Source organism: Trachemys scripta, chromosome 1 (genome assembly GCF_013100865.1).
Source record: "Trachemys scripta elegans isolate TJP31775 chromosome 1, CAS_Tse_1.0, whole genome shotgun sequence".
Lineage (NCBI taxonomy): Eukaryota > Metazoa > Chordata > Testudines > Emydidae > Trachemys > Trachemys scripta.
Genome location: NC_048298.1, coordinates 237,967,895 through 237,992,165, shown reverse-complemented (window position 1 = coordinate 237,992,165; position 24,271 = coordinate 237,967,895). Strand labels below are relative to the sequence as shown.

Below are 24,271 nucleotides of genomic sequence, written 5' to 3'. Positions count from 1 at the left end.
TGCTTACATAGAAGGTCTTTCTGCCTACTAGTGTCTTTAAGGAGTTGGGGTTTCCCCCCCTCTTTTTCTTGACTTAAGCAAACCACCCTTTGTTTGCTGTTCTGCTCTTTATTCTTTGGACCCGGTCTTGAGGGTTTATAGTGAGCAATTAAGGAATGTAGGCAGTGTTAAATGGCTGGATCTCTTAACTGTTCAATTCCAGACCAACGTTTTAAATGTATTAGAGAGACAAGGTGGGTGTGGTAGTATCTTTTATTGGACCAACTTCTGTTGGTGAGAGATACAAACTTTCGAGTCACACACAGCTCTTCTTCTGACCTGAAGAAAAGCTCTGCGTTGCTCGAAAACTTCTCTCTCTCTCTCACCAACAGAAGTTGGTCCAATAAAAGATATTGCCTCCCCCACCATGTCTCTCTAATATCCTTGGACTGATACAACTACATCATTTGAAATGTATAGCAGGGTTTTTTTAAGTATATATTTTGGAGAGGTGTTAGCTGGACTCCATTACTTTCATAGGTTATGGCTACACTAAAGAGCTTACAGTGGCACAGTTTAATTGCTCCAGCCCCTGTGAGCGGTGGTAGCTGTATCAGTAGGAGAAGTTTTCCCCACTGACATAGCGCTGTCCACACCAGTGCTTAAATTGGCATAAGTTATGTCACAGAGGGGGGTGGCTAATTCACTCCCCTGAGTGACATAATTTAAGTCGAGTTAAGCTGTAGTGTAGCCTTAGCCATACTAATTCTTTCCACTAATTTTTTTTTTGTTTTTCTTTTGGAATATAATACCCAGGTCCACCCACCAATTTTAAGACCCTTCATTAGCTTCTTCTCTTCCTATTAATCAAATCAAGTTTCTCATCCTTGTTTTCAAAGTGCTTCACAGCTCAGGTCCTTCCTACATCTCCACTCATCTCTAGTCACTCACTCAAGACACATGTGTACCTATGCTCTTCATGTCCTCTTACTCTCAAACTCCTCTTTGTGCCATATTTCGTGATGCTGCTACCTGGAGCCCCCACTCCCTGACTCACTATATTACATCCACAGCTATTCATCTTTCAAGCTCCTTAAACATTTGTCTTCCAAATGGTCTTTAAATTCTAGCCCTATTGGCAATCTTTCTCTGGTTTAAAAACAGAATTTAAAAAAAATGACAAACAGATTTTTTTTTTCTGTGTGTGTGTGTATATATATATAAACTAACAAACAAACATAAACATTCATTTCACAGGCTCTGACCGTGTTGATTATTTGAACAACAACTTTGGTTTTGTGATTTTAATCATCTCACATCTTTTGCTGCATGCAAGGTCAGCGTCTGATATTAGGACATCTATACTGTTAGGAGTGAAGGCATGCTTTAGGCCAGATAGAAGCTTGCTGTGATTTAAGACTCTGTTTTGATAACATTTAACAGCTTAAGCTTAGGTAGAACTGTGCATGTGTAAAGCCATTGCAGAGTAATTATGTTTAGTATTATGCTTGTGTAAGGAAAATGCAGTGTAATAGTTTTGGGGGGGGAAATGTAGCTACAAAGCTAGAAAAAATTGGTTTGCACTAACACAAAACCTATACTGACAGGACAAGAGAGTTAACATAAAAATAAACTAATACATAGATATACCCTCCCTGCCTTCCTTCCCTCAAAATATAAAGAAGTTAGTCTAAACAATGAAAAGCTGAAATTGTATATTCTCTGGTGTTGCGGGTGACTGTGTGGTGAAACTATCCTAATGAGCTTCCCACTTGTAAGTAAATAAGAATTTCTTACTAAGTGTTTTGCCTAACAAAAATTTTTTAAATCAGTCTGCTGAGTAGTAAATCTCTGTCAAATGTATACAGGGCCGGCTCCAGGCACCAGCCCACCAAGCTTGTGCTTGGGGCGGCACCTGGAGGGGGGTGGTGCAGTGCTCTGGCTCTGGCCGCCAGGGGGAGAGCGGGACCCCGGCCAGGGCTCGCCGCCCTCCCCCCGGGGCTCCGGCCGCCCTCCCCTGCCGTGCTGGGGGGGGGGCGGGGCGGCCGGTGGCTTTTTTGCCTGGGGCGGCAAAAAAGCCAGAGCCGGCCCTGAATGTATACATTGGCTTATATCTCAAACCCCCATCTTTCTTCAAGAGGCCAGTTGCAGCAAAGGTCCCTGTGGCATGATCTAAAAGTTGACAAATCTAAGCTATTTTAGAACAGGGATAGGAGTGAATTCCAGCAGCTTAGGGCCCTTATGAAGAGCACTGTGCCAGGCCTTCCTCCTCTCTCTTCTATCTAGTGATCTAACATCATCAACTCTGCTCGTTGTAACTGGCAGTATATCATGAGTAGAGAGCTAGTGTCTCAGTTGGACTGATCAATTTATTTGTGCTTGTAATCTTTCTTGACTACGGTTATTGCTCCAAAGTTCAAAATTGCAGCTAAATATTAAGGCAAATATTTACCTGTTCTACTGAAAATTTGCTCAAATTTAAATTAAATTCTGCAATTCTAGAATGGCAAATACATAATTTTATTATTTTTAAGGAAATCTAAGTCCTTTATTGGGTACCATGTTTGCACATAATTTCTGAACTAATGGAGACTATGCACATCCTTTGTCCATTATTTGAAATCCTACCATAGTTAATCAAAATTATGTGTCTTTAACACTATCTTTTTAAATATTTTGAATTATTTATTATCAGCACTAGGAGATTTTCCTCAGAAAACCACTGAAAAATGATGTTGAGAGATACTGGGATAGCTTAGGGAAATTGGTCCAAGTCCGATTCAAGCTGGAAATGACAAAGTCAGGAAAATCTCATTGCTATCTGTCCTATGTGAAATGAGAATCTTGCAAGCATGATTTATATTGTAATCTCTTTGAGGCAAAGAGTTTGTTTTTCTGTATCTTCTATAAAGCAGCTATTATACCTTGAGGTGCTATCCATAATTTGACAATGACATATATTTTTGTTTAAATGTAGGCTTGAAAAGCACAGATGGTTCATGGATATTGTAAACAGAGCAAACTTGCATACTAGTAACTAAATATAACCCTTATCTTAACAGCTTAACAAATAAGTTTAAAAAAACACATCCACATATCATTCAAAAGAAGCATGAGTGACCAGTGTGGTACTGCTAAGCTCTACAGCTTGATGGATTTAAAACAAGTTATTATGTTTTGGAAAACAGGTAGTCCAGGAAAACAAAAAATCTTACTAAACCAGAAAGATTTGGTGGTTTTGACTATCTATTGATCAAGGGAGAACACACACTTTTTATTAGACTTCATTTGAAACTTTTTTAAAATTTGGATTTGATCCAGTGGCCCAATACCGAACCATGTTTGACAGCTAATGTGTATTATCTTTCAGCACAACATGTGTATTCGAAATGCAAAGAGCATATTATAGAAGGCTTTGGACTGTTCCTGGTTGTATACAGTAATACAATGAAGGCAACTGAATTTAATTCCCTATGGATATTGATTTCACTACTTTGCTGCCAGTTATTGAACACTGCAGAGCACGAAGATGTAGTAAAGCATGCAATAAAGCTGCATCGTGGGAAAGGTGCTGCTGTCACACAAAGAAAACAATGGGTCTTAGAAAATTGCAGAAAGCTATCTGGGCTCCTTCGCCAAAAGAACGTGGTTCTCAACAAACTAAAAAATGCAATAAGATCAGTGGAGAAGGACTTGGGGCTGTCAGATGAAGAGAAACTTTTTCAGGTGCATACATTTGAAATTTTCCAAAAGGAGCTGAATGAAAGTGAAAACTCAGTCTTTCAAGCAATCCATGGACTCCAAAGAGCCCTTCAAGGTGATTACAAAGATGTTGTAAACATGAAAGAAAGTAGTAGACAGCGATTGGAGGCCTTGAGAGAAGCTGCAATAAAGGTAGTACTTTCCAATTTTACTAATGCATTACGGAGGGTAATATGGTGAAGGTTTCATAGGGATCTCTAATTATTAAAAAGAGGTTTAAATTATTTTGTTTTGTATGAAAAATATGGATCTACACCAAACTTTCAACACTTATTCCTAGTGTAAAGATGGAATTTTGAGCAAAGCTAGTAGTAAATCTGTTCTCTTCAGGTAAGTTAGAAGTAATGTAGTAGTTACAGGGAGTTTCCTTATTGAAGTTTAGAGAAGGTTAATAATTAATTGTTGGGGTTTTTATTTTTTATAATCTAATGAGAACCCCTGTAACTCCCAACTCCAGCATTACTTCAGAAGGCAAAGAAATATGAGAGGTGAGACTATTCATATACTTCAGCAGTAATAAAGCATTTTTGTCATAACTGTACTTCTTTGTGTCAAGACAAGCCAACTGAGATTGCCTTCTTTATAAAACAATCACTTTAAAGCACAGAAGTGTGATAGTGAAGCATGAGTGTTTCACTGACTATTGTGGCTCTACAGACTCACCTTGATCTGTTAGGGTTCACCAAAGGGTATGTCTATACTTACCCGCTGGTTCGGCAGCAAGCAATCGATCTTCTGGGATCGATTTATCGTGAGTTTGGAGGGCCCATTTTCTTCTCTCCTATCTTGTAAACATCAGAACATTTCTGATTATATTTTCTACAATAATAGATGGAGAGGGGGCAAGGAAAACAACCCCATGAGCCAGGTCACAACTCCACTGTCACAAATTTGGGGCAGTTGAGAGTGGTAGGGTCAAACCTGAGCAGTGCTGCAACCCTTGAGGTTGCAATGCCCAGAGCAGAGAGTCAAGTCCAGCCAGCTGCACAGCACAGGAGCTGCAGGAACCGCCACTGTGGGATGAGTGTTAGGCAGGACTCAATCCCCCCTGGGGAGCAGGATCCGACTGAAACCACTTCAGGGCAGGGGGGCAACCAGAGTGGGGCAGTCCAGGGTGTGCAGTGGGGCCAGGGCTTGGGGAGGTGTCTGGAGTGCCTCACTGCTAAGAGTGTCTGACTGTCAGAAATCAGGGCAGACACCCCAAATTGGTGGTATAGTCCTTCTGGATCATTATATTAGTTTTACCATGGAGCCACAGACCAGTCCCCTTTAGGCTCTCCCTGTCCTTACTTTACCATTCACACAGATTGGACTTTATGATGAAAGGTTATTAAAAACCAAAATTCACCACCCATTAGGTTTCCAGACTCAAAAGGCCAGTCACTTACCCCAGGTCAAAATATGCTCCAGATCTCACCAAAGGCAATGCTGTAGCCAATCCTTTAGTTTACTAAAGATTTAGTAATTAGGAAAAAGCAAGGAGAGTTATGGCAAGTTTAAAGCAAATAAAATACATTACGAGTGAATTTAGGGTTTGTAGGTTCAAAATAAAAGCAGTGATGTAGCAATCTGCCAGTCTCATTTGTCTTTTCACAAATTCTCTCAGGGTTTTTCCAAAGTGGTTTTGGGGAACTCTGTCTTGTATCTAGAAAGCTACCAGACACATCCAAAAAGATAAGAGATGGCAGGATCATTCCCAGCATCCAGTATTTATAGTTGAAAATAGCCTGCCAAGTGTTTTTAGCACAGCATGTGTCCCTAGATTTCCCTTTGTTGAGCACACAACGCCCATGCTTTGAAGTCAATGTTCCTCCTTGCTGAGCAACTTTAGACAAGTGGAACAGACTCCAAAGAGAGACTGCAGAGCTAGAATTGATATGCAAACTAGACACAATCAACTCCGGTTTGAATAAGGACTGGGAATGGCTGAGCCATTACAAACGTTGACTCTATCTCCCCTTGTAAGTACTCTCACACTTCTTATCACACTGTCTGTACTCGGCTAGCTTGATTATCACTTCAAAAGCTTTTTTTCTCTTAATTAATTGGCCTCTCAGGGTTGGTAAGACAACTCCCACCTGTTTATGCTCTCTGTATGTGTGTATATATATCTCCTCATTATATGTTCCATTCTATATGCATCCGAAGAAGTGGGCTGTAGTCCACGAAAGCTTATGCTCTAATAAATTTGTTAGTCTCTAAGGTGCCACAAGTACTCCTGTTCTTCTTTTTTTAGACAAGTGAGTATAGATAAATGAGAACAATGTGATAGCCAAAACCATTTAGCTTTCATGCAGTTTTACACGTCAAATGAAGCCACAACTAATCACTAACACACATTATTGTTCCAGGATTAATTAAGTATACTGACAGCAATCACAGGTAAAATTAGCATAAATGTAATTAATGGGGCATGTGCCATGTAAACACAGTGTGGCAATATCTTCCTTTGTTCACTTCTAACAAGTGGATACAATAACATTAGTATTTCTTCTGATCTAGGGTTATTTACTGTAGTGTATGCTTAATAGCAAATAATTTTGGCAATATCCTGTTGCTTAACAGATCAGATTTTACAAGTGGGTGCTTCACATGTTACAATGCCTATTGACATTCCTCTGAGGTTCACAGACAGGTGAACTACCTATTTCTTTTAATCTAAGCTGGTTTGCCTGCATCACAACCTCCAGCTTCTGACTCACCTTAGCAGGCCACCCAGCATGACTGGGTTGTGGGGGGAGGGCGCAACCAAAAAAACTGGGGGCAGGGTGGGCACATGAACCTGTGTACCCCCCCACCCACGTCACATCTAGTAGGGGGTGCAAATATGCTTGCTTGCCCCGGGTGCTAAAATGCCTAGTTATGGCTCTGCCCCAGGGCCTCTATCCCCAGACTATTTAATGGATTGCGACAGGCCATAAATATTTATAAATGGGCCCTGAGCCCAAAAAGTTTGAGGACCACTGGCATAGATGATGCAAAAGACTGAGGTATCCAAGAAGGAGGTGCAAGGGGTGATGTGAACAGAGGGTAGGATGCAAGCTGAGACACTCATGGAGCAGTCTGTTCTCTAAACACAGGGAATGAGGGGTGTAGAAAGTTTGGCAGAGAGTACTTTGAACACCATGTTCTCCAACTAAGCCCCACCGCATGCCTCCATGCCACTGCTTCATGGGAGTTCAGGAAATGGCCTCTGCAGCATCTAGCTTTCTGAAGCTGTGGCAATCATTATGAAATTAACATGAGTTTTTTTTTTTTTTTTTTGACAATTTCACTGCTGTACAACTTTTTAAGTGGGGGGAAAAATGCAGATTCACATCAACCAAGCCATCTTGTGAATTGTTCTAGTTTAAAAAAGAAATGAATTGAAAAAATCAAAATGTTTCTTTGACATTTTAAAAATTAAACTTTATTTTTTTATTCAAAATGACTTATTTAGAAATTATCTCCAGTTTTATTAAAAAAAACCCCTAAAAACATAAAAAAGCTCAGTTGAAATGACACCTTTCATCTGACTCGCTAAAAGATTTTTTTTTTTTTTAAAGTTATTTGGAACTATCAGCAAACCACACATTGGTTTTTTTCCTATGGATCTAGTTCCAAATAGCAGCTGTGAAGCTAATAAGAATCTTACACATTTCACTCTCCTGCTGCTTTGCAAAGGTACTAGTAGCAAAAGAGGTACTGGAGAGATCTGTCTGCAGACTTGGGAATAAATCACTGTATTGGATTACATTTTAGTCACAATTTGAAGATTCTTTGGAACTAAGATCTAGAAACTGTTTTTTTTTTTTTTTTTTTAAAGAGAGAGCTTAGAACTTAGATTCTGCTGAAATGGAGGGTGTTCCCTTTGTGTCATGTCAGTCTTCTTACTCACCTGCGACAAGTAGATTATTTTAAACCTCCCTTTTTTTATATTTGTAAAACACTAGCATGGTGATTTAACAATCTTATATAAAGCAAAATAATGAGAGATGACACTGGAAAATGGTGGTTGAAAAGAGAGGGAAGTTTACATGAGGTAGATTTTAAGATTACTTGTTTGCACATTATTTGTTTTGTTCTAGTTTATTTGTATTAAGTATGTTAATTCCTTAGTTAATATTGATGTGTTCACAGGAAGCACCTTTTCACTTCCCCAGTGGGATGTTAGGTGCAAAAGCCAAAACTCTGGATGTCTGTGGCCTACTGTCTTCACCTCTTACTCCTTAATAGGCTGAGGCATATAGCTTCTAGCTCCTGAGTGTCATGTCCATTTCATATTGTTACTTGAAATAGATGTTTGTTATTCACAAAGGGGAGCCAAAAACGAAGGATGCGGGAGGGTGCAATATTGGAGGCCTCTTATGTCTTCCATTCTTCCGCCTTTTACTCCTCCTTACAACAGAGAAGCTCTAGAGCAGTGGTCCCCAACCTTTTTGTGGCCAATAGCACATTCATGTTTTCAGAAGAGTGTGGCGCCTGCCACAAATTTTTCAAGGCTTATTTTGTATTTGTACATTAAATAATACAAAAAACAACATATTTAATATTACATAATATATGAATCCATAAGATAAAAGTAATTTTTAAATGTAAAAGGTATTAATTAAATTATTCAGCAATTACTCTTTCACCTTACCATGTGAATTTGCTCTTTTATCTACCTATAAGAAAAATTAAGGACTTCTTAAAAAAATAAATATCATAAACTGTTTTCATCTTATTTTAAAAAAGTAAAATTACTTTTTGATTGGACAGTTTTTTGGAAAAATTTAGACTAGCTGTAGCAGAAAGTGAGGATAGTAATATTTCAGTCCTATATCTAAAACATTGTTGAACTGCTGGTCCAAATATAATTATTTATGATTCTTTCTTTAACATAGCCAGTTAGTATTAATTAAAAAATACTCTTTGTATTGTTGTATCTGGATTTCAATAAACAAACAAATATGAAAAAAAGTTACACAAGTTAATCATACGCACTCATCAGCACTTAATGGAAAATAGGTATCATTAATTCACATGGTTTTTCTAATAAAGTCAGTGTGATTTTTGGCACTGCATTTCTTCAGCCAATTTTTTGTAGTTGGGAGAGTAGGATGATATTCCCATTCGTAAGCAATCGTCAAGATGGGCATCTGTAAGCCGAGATCTGTATTTTGATTTTATGATGTTCATTGTTGAAAACCAGAACTTTGCATAGATAAGTGGAACCAAAATAAGATTTTATTTTGTATGCTACATTTTTTTTAAGGCAGGAAACTTTTTTCGGTCAACCAGATTGCAAAAGTTTTCATCTGTTGCACAGGATTTTAGAACAATATCATTCTGAAGGTCCAAAATCTCCAGTTCCACGTCTTCTGTTCTTACTTGAATGAGACTCGCAATTGATGTAGCCATTTCTGTTACTTCTATTTGGCAAGTAAAAGAGAGCCAACTACGGGCTCAATGATGGTGAACTACTGAAATCTCTTTTCAAATTGTTCCAGAAGTGTTTGAATGTGGATAACAAATGGTGATGGGTTAAAATCATGGTCACATACCATTTTCTTCATACTTGGGAAATGTACGAGAGACTTTGTCTTCATATGTGACATCCACAAGATCAGTTTTGCTTTGAATGATTTTACAGAATGGATCATTTGAGCCACATGTTTGTCGTTTCCCTGGAGCTCAAGATTTAAAATGTTCAATTTGTCAGTGATGTCGGCAAGAAAAGCCAAATCCATTAAGCAGCTGGAGACTTCTAGTTGCTCGAAGTTCTGATTTGTGGACTTCGGAAATTCTTTGATCTCTTCAATTAGGCTTAAAAAACGTGCAAGAACTTTACCTCTGCTCAGCCATCATACTTCTGTGTGCAAGATAAGATCAGATTGTTTATCATCAACATCTTCCAACAGGGCCTTAAAAAGTCAGTGTTGCAAAGATTTCGCTCTAATAGAGTTAATTATTTTAATAACAACATTCATGACATGTTGAAAAGAGAGAACTGATGCACAAAGCTTCTTGGTGGATAATGCAATAAGACATAAAGTTCGGAAAGGATTAATTCTTCTTGCAGAGTGCAATGAATCCATTGGCACTGCCCATCATTGCTGGTGCCCCATCAGTGGTGATTGCAGACAGCTTGTGTAGTGGCATACTAATTGATGTGTGTGATTTGAATAAATTATAGATGTCCTCACCCTTTGTTCACCCTTTCATAGGCAATACTTTTCGTAACTCTTCTTTTACGGTGAAGTCACTAAATACCATCCTCACCATAACTGCCAACTGCGCTGTATCCAATATATCTGTCAACTCATTGAACTGCAGTGAAAACCAGTCACACATTTCCAAGTCATCCTTTAGCTGAGTTTGCATATCACTTGAAATTGCATGTATCCTCCTCGTAACTGTGTTGATTGATAACTACAAGTCTTGTGTTGCTGACAAAATCTCACGCTTGTTAAGAAATCCTTGAAACAGGCAATCGGCACCAGTCAAAAATGCTTCCTTCAACAATTCACCATCTTGAAAGGGTTTTTTCTTCTTTGCAAGCAGATGAGCAATTTTAAAGGAAGCAATAGTAGCACTTTTAGACTTTACCACTTGTCTAAGGAAAACAGATTGCTGGGCAGATAGGTTTGATTTGAATTGATTGATTTTTCTTTTTTCTTCTTCTTCTTCTTTCTCAACTCCGATTTAAGTGGCTGGCTAATGTCAAAAGAGCCGTGATTAGTTTGGAAATGGCGTTCGTTATGTTTTTTCGGCACTGCAACAGTACCACCGCATAATAAGCAAACACATTTCCCTTTATTTTCAATAAAACAATAGGATTGTTCCCACTCTGCGTTGAAATACGTATGTTGTCTTTTATTTGAACCACTAATTTTGGGGGCAAAATGTTTAAAAAAAAAAAAAAATCGCAAAGCACAAGAAAACAGCAGTATCAGTGCAGCAGAAGAATACTCACATATAGGGCTGGCTCCAGGTACAGCAGAGCAAGCACCTGCCTGGGGCAGCACATGCTAAGGGGCGGCATTCCGTCCATTCTAGGGGCGGCAGAGTCCGAGTGCGTTTTTGGTTTTTTGCACTCTGGCACTTCGGGCAGCGGCTGTTGTAGCCGCTGCTTTTTTTTTTTTTTGCAGTTCTGGTCAGCGTAGAGAGAAGCTGCGGCCCTGCGCCTACCGGGGACAGAAAACACCGGCGCCTGCAGCCCCGGAGTTCTCTGTCCCCGGCAGGCACGGGGCCGCGGCTTCTCTCCCCTGCTGGGCACTACTTTTCACTCCATGTCACTAGGCGGGCGCACATAAATGCCCTGGCGGGCACCATGGCACCCACAGGCACCGCGTTGGGGACCACTGCTCTAGAGGATGGAGAAGTGACCAAAAGTTCCATTTCTCTTTCAGTAACTTCAGATTTACCAGGCACCTACTAGCCAGATGCGGATACAAAAAACAAAGCTGCCAAGCATTGTCCAGCGACATATTCTGATAGTAACTCTACCACTCTCCCCTTTCCTAATAGCAGAGAGTGGGTTCTCAGCGGGGGATTGCCCTTAAATCTTGCTGGTTGGTCCCATTCTTGGTACCCACACACTCAAGGGCACTCACCTTTACCCAGTTCCTAAGGCACAAGGCATAACCTGGTTGATTTAGGCACCCCCATCCTTACCCAGTTCTTAGGGCTCTGGGCGTATTCTTCTGTGGGTTTGCAGGATCTTTTTACCAGTGAAAGAGCCTTACATAGTAATATTCTTATCGTCTATTTATTAACAATTACGAAGCAAAATACACATGCTAAGCATACAATGTTATGCTCATCAATCCTGATCATGCAGGCAGACTTTCCCTGTTGGCCAGGCAAGGTCGGTCTCATCTGGGTTCTGGTGCTGCACGTCACAGTTGTGCAGAGGATTCTTAGCAGCTCTGATTTTAGGCGGTCTCTTGGGGGGTGAGTTCTTCTTCTTTGAGGTCTTTCCTCCTTTTCCTTTCTTTTTCCTTCCCAGCTGGTGGTGGTCTTCTTGGACCTCAGTTTATATAGTGAAACTTGAGTTCTGCTTAGCTATACCTTAACAAATAATTTTACTAAGATATTACAAAATAATTCTTTGACCAATCCTAACATATTGCAAAATAAATCATACCCCCCCACCACTTCAGTTTATTTCAATCTTGTAAAATTGTTTGTCTGTTGCATAATTAATCAAAGAACCAGACAGATAAACAATAGAGAAGTGGGGTCCATAAAAGCAAAACAATAAAGAAGTAAAAAACAGGAGTACTTGTGGCACCTTAGAGACTAACAAATTTATTTGGGCATAAGCTTTTGTGGGCTAAAACCCACTTCATCAGATGCATGGAGTGGAAAATACAGTAGAGAGGTATAAATACACAGCATATGAAAAGGTGGGAGTTGCCTTACCAAGTGGGGGGGTCAGTGCTAACGAGCCAATTCAATTAAGGTGGAAGTGGGCTATTCTCAACAATTTTCCCCCTGCTGATATTCACACCTTCTTGTCAACTGTTTGAAATGGGCCACCTTGATTACATTGAATTCATTAGCACTACAAAAATGATTTTTTCCCCCCTCCCTTCTTGTCAACTGTTGAATGTTTTAGCCCATGAAAGTTTGTGCCCAAATAAATTTGTTAGTCTCTAAGGTGCCACCAGAACTCCTCGTTGTTCTTGCTTATCTGGTGATGGTTGGTAGTATTAGGAGGGGCACCTTCTTAACAGCCCAATATTACATTGTTTTGATATAATTTAGAAGGAATGTGAGGATGTGACTTTCTGCTTCTTGATTCATGGCTGCTGCTCTCCTAATATAACTGTAGAAAAAGGCCTCAGACCTTACATCCTCATTTTGCATATCTCTAGGTGTTTAGTCCTCTGGCTAGTAGGTGTCTGTAAATTTTTTCAAGCGCAGATAATACTGGTACAGATTCTGCCATTTTGTGTTCTGGTGTCTCATTCCATCCAAGGTGAGGCACAGTGCAGTGTGTGTACTGTCATATGCTTTTGACTAGGTCTGTTCAAAGCAGCAGCTTTGAAGCAACATTTTTCTTTTCATGGACCCAGCTGCCATTCCTTGCAGATGGCTCCCTCTGCTCCATTGCAGGATTGGGGCATTTGCAAAGCTGTGGTGTGGGTGGAATAGTAAAGGCCCCCCCAACCCAGATAAATATTACAGAAGTTCTGTCTCCAGCTGCCTTTCAAGTGATCAGAGATCTTTTGTGTTGCTGTTCAGATCAGGGGTCAGCAACCTTTCAGAAGTGGTGTGCCAAGTCTTCATTTATTCACTCTAATTTCAGGTTTTGCCTGCCAGTAATATATTTTAATGTTTTTAGAAGGTCTCTATAAGTCTATATTGTATAACTAAACTATTGTTGTATGTAAAGTAAACAAAGTTTTTAAAATGTTTAAGAAGCTTAATTTAAAATTAAATTAAAATGCAGATCTTATCAGTTTAGTGCAGTGGTTCTTAACCTGGGGTGCACGCACCCCCTGGGGGTGCGAGATGCCCTTTCTGGGGGTGCCAAACATGCAAGATTTTTTTTAGAAGGTAAATCCTCAAACACAAATTAAGCACAGGCACATAAGTATAACTACTTTGTTTCATCAAACCTATGTATTAACATTATACATTTTTTAATTACTGTAATATACAAACAAAATTGTTAAGTTTTTTTCAAGGTTTTAAGCTAATTGTAGTGTAATTTTTGATAAGGGGTGCGAGAACATATTTTGAGAACTCCAGACTGTCAGCGGCCTGAGCGGGGTCGGGTGTAGTGTATTAAATTGCTCCCCATAGAAATGTGCTACTTAGGGTGTACTACTTACAGCTGCCAGTCCTGATGCTCTGAGTGGCATGGTAAGGGGACGGGGAACAGGGGTGGTTGAATAGGCGTGGGAGTCGTGGGGGGCCTGTCGGGGGTGTGGATAGGGGTAGGGACAGTCGGGGACAGGGAGCAGGGGGGTTGGATGGGTGGAGGGTTCTGAGGAGGGCAGTCAGGGGGGCGGGAGGTTCCGAGAGGGGGTGGTCAGGGGACAAGGAGTGGGTGGGGGGAGTCGGGTTATAAGGGGGGGGCGGATAGGGGGCGGGCTGTTTGGGGAGGCACAGCCTTACACTACACACGGGTAGGGATTACATTTCTCCCCGTAGGAATGTGCTTCTTATGGTGTACTACTTACGGCTGCCAGTCCTGGTGCTCCGCAAGTAGCACATTCCTACAGGGAGAAATTTTCTATACTACAGCGGTGGACAGAACCCCAGACTGGTGACGGGCTCTGGTCTGGGGTTCCGTCCGCCAGCTCCTGCCAGCCGGGGTCCTGGCTGCCGACCCTGCTCAGCCCAGGCCAGCAGCGGGCTGAGCGGGGGCAGCGGCTGGGACCCTGGCTGGCAGCAGTGTGCCAGTAAAAATCAGCTTGTGTGCCGCCTTTGGCACGCGTGCAGCAGGTTGCCGACTCCTGGTTCAGTGTAGCTAATCCCTGTTTTCAGTTTATAGCCTTATTTACTTTACCATAGTTGATCTCTTACTTGTTTTTTCTCCAGTTTGCCCTGACCTAGGGGAGGAGCTGGCATGAATTGCTCCTCTTGTAAGGAAAAATTGCCTGGATGCTAAAGGCATCCTATATTCATCTCACTGTCCAAGGAGAGTGTCTGTGCATCAGATTCAGAATTGCTGGGAGAGGTTTTTACCCTTCAAGCGGTGCTTTCTAGCCGAGATCTATAAAGGGTTGGGAAGCATGCAGTCTCCCAGAAAAATAGGAAAGTGCAAATATTCTTTACCAGGGGACTACACAGAAGAGCTAAAGCTATTGACATTTGGCCTGGTCATATTTGCTATTAAATTCCCCCCCGACTCCACTTATTCTAGGAACATTGTCAGAGATCTTTCTGGCAAAGGGTAATATTCATCATGCCAGTGAGACTGTGGGTTCTGGCAATTCTAAACATGTTAATAAACAAATCTGCACACCAAGGCCAGGGTTTTCATCACAACCTGGAGTCTTTGACTGGAAAGAGTTTTAAAGGGATAATCTGAAATGACAGGGTTGCTCTGAACAGATTGTTGTCACTAAATGGGATGGACTTGTCCTCTGCATCAAGGGGAGAACAATGTTATCTATAGAAGAAAGAACTGCTCATGTCTCGTGCTACATGCAATACAATTTTTGTATGCTTGGTCTTGGTGTTAGGTCCATTAAGGTCCATATAGTGGCTGTCATTAGTGTTTTGGATCCAAATAAAAGCAGAAGCCTGTCATCACATTCTATTTTCTAAATTCTTACATGCTCTCACTAAATTACTGCATCTCAGTCTCTTAAAAATGTTTGTTTCCCTGTACCACCTTCATTATCTTCCCTATCCCAAAGAAACTCAACGTAATATTTTGTGCTCTGACCGAGAGGACGGATTAAAAATCAACAATTCTTTTGGAAAAAATCCAATTTTTTTAAATTTAAATTGGATTTTTTAATTTTATTTAAATTATAACAAATTCAGATTTAATTTTAAACATTTATTTTTAAAAAGAAAACTTAATACAAAATATGTTAAGGCCTAAACTTATTAACATTTCCTAAAACATTTATTTAAAAATAAATATGCTGAATCCATGAGCCTTTATCAAAAACATTGAGTTAAAGGCTACTTTTCTATATGAAGAATCAGGGGAAAAACATCTAGCTTTTGAAGTCAAGCTTTATAAATCTGGCACAATAGGTCAGCCTATCATTTTGAATAGACTTAGGTGAGGAGGAACTTAAGCTTCAGTCATTTTCACTTACGCATATTTGAAATTTTTCTCAAGGCTGACTTGAAATATTAATTCACTGGCTATGGCTAATCCTACTGTTTTAATCATTTATTTGTAAATGTGCTGCATGTTGTGATAACTTTAAATGTTTTGGATAAATCTTATTTTGTTTAATAAAAATAAATTGGATATACTATTTTGTGTTTTTAATTAAATTCCAGTTACCATCCTAATGCACCTTGACACAAATCATGAGAAAAAGTTAGTTAATAAGCAATATATCATTTACCATTTTCTAGCCTACTAAAATGTACAGTTAATAAGAATATGAAAATATTAAGCTATATAATTGCTTAAATAAAACATATATAATGTACCCTCCTAGGTAACAGAAAGATGCACTAGATTTGGTAAAAAGACTCTAGTTGTAAATTAAGATGTTTTAATGGTTATATCAGTCAATAAGAATGCACCTTTCTTTATAAAATAACAAGTACAAATAGAAAAGTTGATTAAAATCAATTATTTAAATCAAGGCTTTCCAGTTGGTGATTTAAATGGTCTTGATTGAAATCACTCCACCCTGTTGACAGAGCATTCTTTAAATCTCTTGCTTCAGTAACTACTTCTCTATTAAGAGTTGCAATCTTAGGGCTTGGCTACACTTGCAAGTTAGAGCGCATTAAATCAGCCCTGGGTGCCCTAACTCCTGAGGTGTCCACACTGGCAAGGCACTTAGAGTGCCTGGACTCTGCAGCTGGAGCGCTCCTGGTAATCCACCTCCACAAGAAGCATAAAGCTTGCTGCACCCTGGCTGAAATGCCCGGGTGTCAGTGTGGACAACGTGTTGCATTACTGCGCTGTGATTGGCCTCCAGAAACGTCCCATAATCCCCTGAAGTCAGGTGGCCACTTTGGTCATTGTTTTGAACTCGGCTGCAGGCATGCGGATATCCCCTTTCAAAGCTCCGTTTCTGACAGCTGGCATGCTTATCTGCTCTGGGACAAAGCAAACCATTACTGTGGAATGCTGCTGCTGCGGGGTGTGTGTGTGAAAGAGAGAGAGAGAGGCGGGGGGAGGGAAGGGGGGGGTCTGCTGTTGTCTGAACTTACAAGACAGCATGCTGACACACTCTCTGCCCCCCAAAACACACTGTCTCTCCCCCCACATACACAAAACACACTCCCTGTCACACTCCATCCTTTCCCTCCCATCCCCCCAATTTGAAAAGCACGCTTCAGCCACTTGCACACGGGGATAGCTACCACAATGCACTGCTCTTTGTGGCATTGCAAGAGCTGCTAATGTAGGGTTACCACATTTCAATCCTGTAAAAAGAGGACACTCCACGGTGCCCCTTCCCCACCCCAACTCCGCCCCTCGAAGTGGGGGTTAGTGTGGACCAGACCTTAATACATAAGACATTGAACTGGAAAGGTGCACAAGAAATCCGGCATTTAATTGCCTTCTGACATCAGGGCACATAATACAGCAGTGTCTTTTTATACAGAGTGAGCAGGAACCTCAACCATTTATGCAAGACAGCTACTTGATTGTTGATCTCTGCTTTTTCCAAGTGCTATAAATTGGATCTCTGGTTGGTATCTGATACTTTATTTAGCAGAGGGATCTCTAGGTCACAGCCAAACCAAACACAGGCTTACCTTTTTGTTTCATGTTGTTCTCTATTTAAAATGCTTTTTCTCAGTGTAAACACTTTTTCTGATTAGCTAAGGGTTAGCAGATGCATCTTTGAAAGAAATGTTTTCTTACCTGCTAACTTCTGTTGTTTGAAAGCATGCTTATAAAGCTCATCTTCCTTTTTCTGAGCTCACTTGACATGTTCATGTTTTTTCTGTTTATGGTTGCACAATTGTGGTCTTTTATTAACAATTTCCTGGTTTTTTGTAGAGGTTTATAAAACTTTGAGCATATTTTCCATTATATTTGTTTGCTTGGTAATAGCTAGTGAAGTCATACTTTTTACTTCACTATGCTCTAACTTCCTTGCTAAAGTATATTTTTTTTCAATTGTACTTGGCATTGGAATTAATATATCTTCTAGAGAGTTTCTTATGGTGTCCCCTCTGGTCCTCAGCTTTCCAACTGCTTTTAAATGTTGTAAAAGAACAGAGGAACCCATCTGTAAGAACTGGTGGATGAGTCTATTCAAATAACAAATAAAAGGTAGAAAAACAACTGAAGTCTCAGTAGAATTATTTTCATAAAATTTGCTATGAAGGTCTAATTCTGGTAAAATGTTTTGTTTCAAAAATAGTATTAAATAAATGTTAATAAGGTGAAATGTTGTCCTATTCAAAGATCAAATAAAAACGTCATTGTTATTTGCTGTAAAATCCAACAGGAGGAAACCGAGTATGTTGAACTTTTAGCAGCAGAAAAACATCAGGTTGAAGCCCTTAAGAACATGCAGCATCAAAATAAAAGCCTGTCCATGCTAGATGAAATTCTTGAAGATGTTAGGAAAGCAGCCGATAGGCTGGAAGAGGAAATAGAAGAACATGCCTTTGATGACAACAAATCAGTAAGTGACACTGTAGAAATCATTCTGCTTTTTAATTCATATACTTTCATTTTTAGATCTAACAAAGCATTGCATTGATGCTACTTTTGTCAGATGTAATAAATAGTGGTAATAATTTAGTGACAACTTTAAAATATTTGACCTTATTGCGTATCTTTCATGTCCCCTGATTACCACAGAAGAAATTGCTTATTTAGAGCTATTTTGACTGCTTTCCAGGAAGCAGGTTCTCTCAGCCATCTCCCTTATCACTAATATTTTTTGTCTCTTAAATATGATTGCCACTTTTAACTACACCTCTACCCCGATATAATGCGGCCCGATATAACATAATTTGGATATAACGCGGTAAAGCAGCGCTCGGGGGGGGCGGGTTGGGCTGCGTACTCCGGTGGATCAAAGCAAGTTTGATATAACGCTGTTTCACCTATAACTCGGTAAGATTTTTTTTGGCTCCCGAGGACAGCGTTATATCGGGGTAGAGGTGTATTATGTTGTGGAACAAACTTGCACATCATGATGTTGACATAACTGTTCAGGGTCCTCTAGCCCCATGTTATTTGGGGTCTCTAGGCTCTCAAAATACAGGCTCACCCTGTTAAAATTAGCCTCCATTTTTATTTCTGATTTTTTTTTCTCTCCATTTTTGTTGAGAATATAATGGGAGAAGGAGAACCCTTGAAATTAGGTTTCACAGTCCGAAAAAAGCAATAGCGTGCAAGGTAAGGGCATGAAACACCTCTGTTGCATTTGCAGTGGCTTTTTTCCACTTGGACTTCATCTGCTTTCAGTCTCTTGGACTACTTCCAATGGCTCTGTGGGTGTGGGAGACTGGGGGAAAGAAACAATCCCCAGGTTAACCTTGTGTGTGTGCTGGAGGAGGGAACACATCCATTTCTCCATGCCTTCCATCAGGGCCGGCTTTAGGCCGATTCAGCCGATTCGGCTGAATTGGGCCCTGCGCCAAGAGGGCCCCGCGCTACAGCTGTCCGCCCCGCCCCCAGCTCACTTCCCCCTCCTCCCCTCCCCTGCACGCCCCGCCCCCTCCCCTGCTTCCCGCGAATCAGAGATTCACAGGAAATCTGAGACGAAGCAGGGGCGGGCCAGCAGCACGAGGTAAGCTGGGGTGGGGGCGGGAGAAGGGCTCCGGCCCGGCCCGGCCTGGTCCCTGCGGCGCGGCTCCCCCGTCCCCCCCGCGGCGCGGCTTGGCGCGGCTCCCCCGTCCCCGTTCCCCCCCCCCCCCGCGCGGCGCGGCGCGGCCCCTCCGTCCCCCCCCTGCGGCGCGGCTCGGGTCCCCCCATCCCCCCCGTGGCGGGGCGGGGCTCGGGTCCTGGGGGCGGGGCTTGCTGCAAGCCCCGCCCCCAGGAATTGGGCCCCGCTCTTGCTAAAGCCAGCCCTGCCTTCCATCAGCCTTCCTTAGGACTGACTGGAGAGGCTCTATTATCTGAACATAAGGTCGCAGCTTTTTGGCCTTGGCTTCTACTCTTGGAAGTTCTGGTGGGAAAGGCTTTTGTTGGCTTGCAGTTCCTGGTGCAAGGTCTGTGCAGTTCATGAGTTCTGTTATGGGGGACTGGAAGTTGTCCTTTAGGAGGGAGCCAGGGCCTCTCTAGGCCTCTTTCATGGTGGCCTCCTGCTGGGAAGCAACTAGCTGTTATGTTTTTCTCTATTCTAGGCTGGCCCATCCTTGTAGATGGGGGGTCATGGTTAGCAGGGGCACCAGTGACCAGGGAGTAGTTGGCAATAGCACTGTGTTCTGTTACCCCTGCTAGTAGTGGTACAGCCTAATGGCATCAGGCTGTGTGGAAGGAGGCCAGGTTTGTCTGCAGACCCCTTCCTGCTTATTGGCAAGAGGTTGAATGGCTGCTTTTTCTCCAATGATTTCTTTTCTCTTTTCCTCCCTGTGCTCCTGCTAGTGGGGGAGAAGGAATAAAGTACCAGTCGGAGGCCTTCTCAGGTCCCCACTTCAGTTTAGCAAGAAGCATTCAGTATTTTCTTGTAATTTTTCTTAAACCAAAACATGCAACTATACCAGCTTGGGCTACAAACCAGACTTTTGTAAGGAAAAGAGCACTATTAACAGAGACTCAGTAATCTAAACATAAGTTTTTTATCAAAAATATAACCAACTAGCATAACACAATAGGGATGGTATCCCTAGCCTCTGTTTGCCAGAAGGGAATGGGCGATGGGAAGAATCACTTGATTACCTGTTCTCTACATTCTCTCTGGAGCATCTGGCATTGGCCATTGTTGGAAGACAGGATAATGAGCTAGATGGACCTGTGGTCTGACCCAGTATGGCCATTCTTATGTTCTTATAAAAAGGAAAGTAAAATAATTCTGTTAAGCCTCTTATGCAAGATAACAGCAATCGCACATAAAACAGGCAAATAGGACTTTGTCAGGTGCAATCCACGTACAATAAATACTCCTTTAGGAGACAAAATCCAGAAGTAGCCCTTGGCCCATTAGATGTTCAGAGTCCTCAACACTCACTTTTAATTAATAACACCTAGCGCTTATATAGCACCTTTCATCTGTAAATCTCAAAGCGCTTTAGAAAGATCAGTATTATCCCCATTTTACATACGGGGAAACTGAGGTACAGGGCAAGTGAAGTGACTTGCCCATGGTCAATCAGCAGATCAATGGCAGAGCCAGGAATACAACCTTGTCTCCTAAATTCTAGTCTGGTGCATTATACACTAGGCCATACTGCCTCCCTTCCAACACTGACATCACTCTGGTGCCATCCATGCCTGCCCCCATCAGTGTCTGTATTCCCTAAATTCCTAATTGTATTAACTTTATTACAACAAACCCTCAATAGCTAATCAGTATTTGAACTTGTTTATATGTTTGTTTTATATAAAAAGCAGATTGTGTAAAAATATCAGTCTGAGACTTGAATATCTACTTTTCTACTGAGAAATGCTTTCTTTCTGCCAGGTGAGAGGTGTTAACTTTGAAGCAGTTTTAAGGGTGGAAGAAGATGAAGCAGACTCCAAGAGAAATATTTCAAAAAGAAAAGTGGAAGATGACCTGGGTCTTAGTATGCTTATTGATTCCCAAAACAATCAGTATATACTTACCAAGCCCAGGGATTCAACCATCCCTCGTGCTGATCACCATTTCATAAAGGTAAATTGTTATACATCTATTTAGAGTATTGTCTATTGTGACCTAGTAAATGGAAAAGTTCTCAAATTCCACCCTTCTTCCCTTATCAAAAACTTAGTGTTGGGCTTAACTTGATCTTCCTGAAGATAAGGAAAAGAATGTATTTTACATGTTCAGAACACTATTATCAGCCCTTAACTTTTTAAAATCAAATCTTAAAAAAAAAAAAAAAAATTTAAAACATTTCTTCAGACAAGGCAAAAACACTAGTCTTCTTTCAGCCCTTTGTACTGTTCATACTAAGACTAGTTTAAAATCAAAATTTTCGGCAATCTAATAATACCAGTCTGGAAAACTTGTATCAGTTATTCTCATCATATGAGTTTCTAGCAGAACCACCAGTCAACATGCACCAGATGTTTTGGTGTAAAGGATTCTTGGTCTTGCCCTGTCTCTCCCAAACACACATTTCTTGTGTTTCCTCCCTCGTAGTGAGTCATTTCCCTTTCATCAGGAATGTGAACCATTGCCTAAAAGGGTCTTAGAGCATTCTCTTGTTCCAGGACCCTCAATCTTCAGATCAGTTTGCAGTTCCAATGAATCTGTGGTGGTGCTGCAGAATCTTTTGCAAGACGTACGAAACTCTGTTCTGTCTGTTCACTTTCCGGTAGGAGACATAACACTTCCTTTGTTTTTCTCTAGCTAAATTATTAGAAGAAAGAAATGGGCAAAGAAAGGTGAAAAGGTTATCTGATTTAGAACTTGTAGTATGAAAGCCTGTGACCGCCTCCTTTTTGGGATGTGAGAGGGGAGTCCTGGATAGAATTAGAGATGCAAACCTGTAGACTTTTCTATACTTTTTCACCAGACCAACGCTTAATATATCTACTGAGCTGTTTTTGCCACATTTTTGGCCAGTTTTGAGATCAGTTGTCTGAAGATTTTGCTACATGAACCCCCGCAATTCTCTCCTGTAAGGGACATATTCCAGACTGATGAATCCAGAAATTGCAGAAATTAGAATGTTTATATGTAAATGAGTTTCTGTATTTTGGATAACGCCAGTTTGGAAGGTCTCTCATAGTATTGCAGATATTAATTCTTTGATATACATGGTTCATTAGCATTCTTGTTGTTCATTTTGAATTTTTTTACTACAGTTGGTTGGTTTTTCATTTTGGAGTATGAGCTACTTCTGACTGATACTTTTTATTATTATGGATTTAGCTCTTTCTTTAATATTTCCTTGTATTTCTCTCTTATGGAAGCTTCATTTGGGAAGGTCAAGAGAGACATGGCAGGATTAAAAGTCCTCAGAGCCAAAACTTTTGGCATATCACTGACTGATCTGTGTGTCAGATCTTTCTTTCTGACTTGTGTGCTGAGAGCAGCTTTCCAGAGTTGTGTCTAATATACAGAAACATCAATTACAGGTTAAAAAAATTACTTTTTTAATCATCTCAATTGCAAAAACAGGCAATGTCTATTAAATTTACAAAACACAACTCTGTTCCTCAGTTTCTTAATCTGTAAGTGGTGGTGGTGATGCTTACTACGTAAGAGTTTGGAGGCTCAGTTCATCATATCTGTAACATGTTTTGAACTCTGTGGATGGAAGATATCATATACATTTATTTTTACATTGCCACTAAACTTTAAGGTTGGGAATAGCCCTTAATTTCACCACAACTTCCTCATGACTTTTTTATATTAATATATTAATCAATTTTACACACTAGGATATTGTGACCATAGGAATGTTATCTTTGCCATGTGGCTGGCTGTGCACAATGATAGGATTGCCAACCATGTTTGGGTACATCATTTGTGGAATACTCTTGGGACCATCAGGATTAAACAGCATTAAGGTAAGAGAGTGAGAGTCTTGTATTTATTTATTTTTTTATGCCTGCCTTCATTTTTAGGGTTGCTTTAACAATTTTTTTAAAGTTTTACAGTATTGCCAACTTCCATTGCTCAAAAATCATGAGAGGCCCCAGAAAATCATAGGATTTTCAAGAGACTACATCTGGTGTTTATTTGCCTTCTGATTTCAGATCCTTTAGCATTCATTCATGTTTTCAAGTTTTTCTCCATCCCCATGAAGGATAGAAACTTTCTTTTTTTTTAAATGAAAGAGAGGGAGTTTTCTCTAGGCTAATTACATTGAGAAATTGTTTCCCTGTGGAGTTGGAATAAAACTCTACTTTTCCGTATTATAATTGCTCCTACTCAGGAGCTCTCCTGTGATCTATGCAGTATTGTAGCCATGTTGGTCCCTGGATATTAGCAAGACAAGGTGGATGAAGTAATATCTTTTATTGGACCAACTTCTGTTGGTGAGAGAGACAAGCTTTTGAGCTTACATAGAGCTCTTCTTCAAGTCTTCTGTGATCTGTCATCTTTCTCCAGAGTAAGATAGTGTGAAATAATTCTTAGGTTAGTGAATTTTATTTATTTATGCTATCGCCTCTGAGTTTGAGAAGGATGTGGCCTGTAGGAGGAGGGGAGAGGCAGGCTAGATTCTAGTCTGGGGGGGCAGAGAGAACATCTATCAGTTCCCCTAATCAATGGTGGTGTTTTATTCCATTTTCTATCTACCTCTCTTGCTCTGAATCTTCTAAGTGTTGAGAAGTATTAAGTGATGATGCTGTTGCTACGGGAAGAGAGGCATCTGCCTTCTCCACTTTGCTGTCACTGTGTCATTTTCTCCCTGCAATGAAAGGCAAAGAGGTGGCAGAGTGATCAGAGATACAACCACAGCGCTTCTGAATAGCAGAGAGAAGAACACCAACTTGAGTCTATCAGAATGAATTCTAGGCAGAGAAAATATTCAGCACTGCAAAGCACTATAGTAGCTAGGCAGAGGCTCCCTCCCTTATGAAGACATCAGAGAGATGTGTCCCCTGAGGTGTGATTTAGGACTGCCTTTGGCTTCATGTACATTTAGCTCAGGAGACATCAATCCATATTCAATGAGTGCAATTAATAGGCATTTATTTACAAATTTACGAAGTTCAGCCCTTTCAGAATCTCTAATTTAAATTTAAATCTGTCAGAATTATTGCCAAAAACACCTTACATTTATTTTCCAAAAACACAAGAGAAAAAAACACTGTGTGAAATTCTTGTCTATGTAA

At 40.6% G+C, this 24,271-nt stretch overlaps 1 protein-coding gene across 1 annotated transcript in view; it reads left to right on the top strand.

Annotated features, from left to right (window-relative positions):
• Positions 1–1,293: 1,293 nt before the first annotated feature.
• The window catches only part of TMCO3 (transmembrane and coiled-coil domains 3), a 54,369-nt gene continuing 31,391 nt past the window's right edge, over positions 1,294–24,271 (top strand). Inside the window, exons 1-5 of the mRNA XM_034758119.1 lie at positions 1,294–1,315; positions 3,350–3,873; positions 17,832–18,011; positions 20,961–21,152; positions 22,871–22,999. Of these exons, the coding sequence (XP_034614010.1) occupies positions 1,309–1,315; positions 3,350–3,873; positions 17,832–18,011; positions 20,961–21,152; positions 22,871–22,999 (1,032 nt within the window). The 5' untranslated portion in view covers positions 1,294–1,308. The remainder of the gene's footprint in view (positions 1,316–3,349; positions 3,874–17,831; positions 18,012–20,960; positions 21,153–22,870; positions 23,000–24,271) is intronic.